Source organism: Sinocyclocheilus grahami, unplaced genomic scaffold, assembly GCF_001515645.1.
Source record: "Sinocyclocheilus grahami isolate Dianchi unplaced genomic scaffold, SAMN03320097.WGS_v1.1 scaffold1494.1, whole genome shotgun sequence".
Classification (NCBI taxonomy): Eukaryota; Metazoa; Chordata; class Actinopteri; order Cypriniformes; family Cyprinidae; genus Sinocyclocheilus; species Sinocyclocheilus grahami.
Genome location: NW_015506673.1, coordinates 151,390 through 154,371, shown reverse-complemented (window position 1 = coordinate 154,371; position 2,982 = coordinate 151,390). Strand labels below are relative to the sequence as shown.

At 39.4% G+C, this 2,982-nt stretch overlaps 1 protein-coding gene across 1 annotated transcript in view; it reads right to left on the bottom strand.

The window, feature by feature from the left end:
• Positions 1-2,478, bottom strand: part of LOC107570703 (uncharacterized) — a 3,791-nt gene extending 1,313 nt beyond the window's left edge. Inside the window, exon 1 of the mRNA XM_016256965.1 lies at positions 1,026-2,478. Coding sequence (XP_016112451.1) covers positions 1,026-1,860 — 835 coding nt within the window. The 5' untranslated portion in view covers positions 1,861-2,478. The remainder of the gene's footprint in view (positions 1-1,025) is intronic.
• Between the last annotated feature and the right edge of the window lie 504 nt (positions 2,479-2,982).

Below are 2,982 nucleotides of genomic sequence, written 5' to 3'. Positions count from 1 at the left end.
TATTCAGTTCCCTTTCCAAGCTTTCCTTTATTTCTCTTTCTTTGAGTATTCTGCATTTCCGCATAATACTACAATACTTCATAGAAAATTTTTTTATTAAAAACTTTAAGTTCTCCCACCATATTCTCTTATCCTCATCATAAATTTAATTTTCCTTTTCCTTTTCCATAATCTCTTTAACCTTTGAAACATAGTCTTCATTCTTTAAAATCTCTGTATTTAAGATCCATACTCCCGGTCCCCTTTGCATATTACTCCAATCTATTTTAAAACGTAAAAACTTATGATCACTAAAACTAGTTTCTTCATATCTGACTTTTTCAATAAAATTCCCCACATTTCTTGTACACAACACATAATCAATTCTTGTTTTACATATAAAATGTCCCACTATTTGCCTTCTTGAAAACTCCTTTTTTCCAACATTCATTTCTCTCCACACATCTATTAAGTTATTTTCACTCATCAATTCCTTTAATTCTTTTCTCCCTGCGTCCGATTTAAAAACCATTCCTTCTGCCATATCCTGCTTACTGAAAACAGTATTAAAATCCCCCATCATTATTATTTCTCTATATTTCTTCATAATACTCCTTAAAACATTAAAAAATTCTTTCTTTTCTTTCTCCTCTGTTGGCGCATGTACATTCACTAAAATCAGTTCACGTCCATCACAAATTACTTCTACCGCTATACATTTTCCCATCTTATCTTTATACACTTCTTTGCTTACATTAAACATATCTTTTCTTATTAAAAACGCCACTCCTCTCCCAAGCCTTCCATCCCCATTGTTATATAAAATATCCCCTTCCCATTTCCTTTTATAGTCCATCATCACACTCTCTTTCCAATTTGTTTCTTGCAAAGCAATAACATCTTCTCCTTTACATTTCTCTTTTACTCTTTCAAATTTTCCCATGTCCATCAGTCCCCTTGCATTAAAAGTAACACAACTTAAAACCATTAAAAGAAAGAAAAATAAATACCTACAAGCCATTATTCTCCATCTTCTCCCTCCAAACCTCTTAACACTTCATATCTGTTTGTCATTATTTTTTTCCTTGCTTTTTCCACATTTGGTTTTACCTTTAATGATCTTCTTCTTATTTGCCCTCTCCCCCCTCTGTCTTCTTCCATGTTGTCCGTCCTTGCTTCTTCTTCATTGTCCGTTTCTTTGTTTTGATCTTCTATTCCTTGTCCATCTCTCGCCACATCATCCAGAAAACTTTTAAAACTGTCCGATATCTCCATTTCAGTCAATTGTGTGTCCTGCTTTGTTGTCTGTTCCTTATCCTTATCGTTCTCTTTTTCTCCTTCTCCTTCCTCTCCGTTCTCTGATTCCTCTCCTGTTTCTTTTTGTTGAGGTTTCTCTGCTTCCTGCTCCTCTTCGTTGTTTCTTTCCTTGTTGTTCCTTTCATGCATCTGCCCGTCCACCTGGTCGTCTCCACCTCCTTCCCCCTCTTCCATCCAACACTCACATCTAATTAAAAACTCATGGCAGTCCGGGCACTTGACAGTATTGCAGTCCCGTGCAAAGTGTCCCTTTTCCCCGCACTTATAGCATTTAAAATCTGGGCAATCTTTCAGCAGATGCTCGGGGCTCATGCACAACCTACAGGTTTTCACCTGGCAGCTGTGCATTACCCTGCAATACTGCTGCCCTTCTGCTGTCTCCATCTTCGTGCTATACGGGAGGGACACCACCTCTCTAGGGAACCTCACTTTGACATACCTTGTGCCATCTTCAATATCAGTGCCCGTGTAAAGCCTCCTTTTAATTTCTGAAATGGGGAAAACCCCCCAACCCTCCAATTTCTCCAAAATTTGTTCATCTTCCAGGTAGACGGGCAAATGCATAAAAGAAACAACAAATTCTCTGTTTTACAATTTTTTTATCTCGCAGTTAGTTCCTTTTATTGTCAGCCCATCCATCAATTCCTCACACGTTTCCTCCTTCTCCAATGTTACTTCATATTCTTTTCCTTGTCTCGGTCTCACCGCCAAAATTTTCCCTCCTCCAATCCTCTCTGATACTGCTTTGATTACATACTCTGCTCTTACTCCATTCACTTTATCCACTTCCACAATCACAGTTGCCTCTTTTAAATATTTCCTTTCCCCCAGACTTTTCCTCATTTCTCCATCCTTTCTGTTTCCAGCTCGTTGTCGGTAATCCAGTCCATTGTTGTTTTCCTTTCCTGTTTCTCCTGCCATTTCCAAGTCTTTAACCGTGGGTCCGTCCAAAAAATAAAAATATACAAAAATAAAATAAAATAAACACTGAAAAAACAAAAAAAACCACCTTCCAGACAGCACTAAGCTGCTGTTAGGTGGTTTAGAAACCAAAAAACTAACAAAAAAGTCCAAATAACAAATATACAAAAACTCCAAAACAAACTAAACAAACAGAGATGTGGAAGAGCCTTCCTCTCCCTACTGCAGCCAACACACTTCCTGTGCAGTGCGACTCACTAGCGCCCTAAGCGAGGACTGTCCCAAAGGGTGGGCTATTTAAAGATCAGCCACTCTATAGGCCAGTGTATTAGATAAGTAGTGAAGAAAAAATTAAAGCTTACAGCACCTGGTATTCCCAGGCAGTCTCCCATCCAAGTACTAACCAGGCCCGACCCTATTTAACTTCCGAGATCAGACGAGATCGGGTGCAGACAGGGTGTTATGGCCATAAACTGGGATTGCTCCAAAGGATGGGCTATTTAAAGATCAGCCACTCTGTAGGCCAGTGTATTAGATAAGTAGTGATGAAAACACTAAAGCTTACATCACCTGGTATTCCCAGGCAGTCTCCCATCCAAGTACTAACCAGGCCCGACCCTGCTTAGTGAAGAAAACGCTAAAGCTTACAGCACCTGGTATTCCCAGGCAGTCTCCCATCCAAGTACTAATCAGGCCGACCCTGCTTAGTGAAGAAAACGATAAAGCTTACAGCACCTGATATTCCCAGGCAGTCTCCCATCCAAG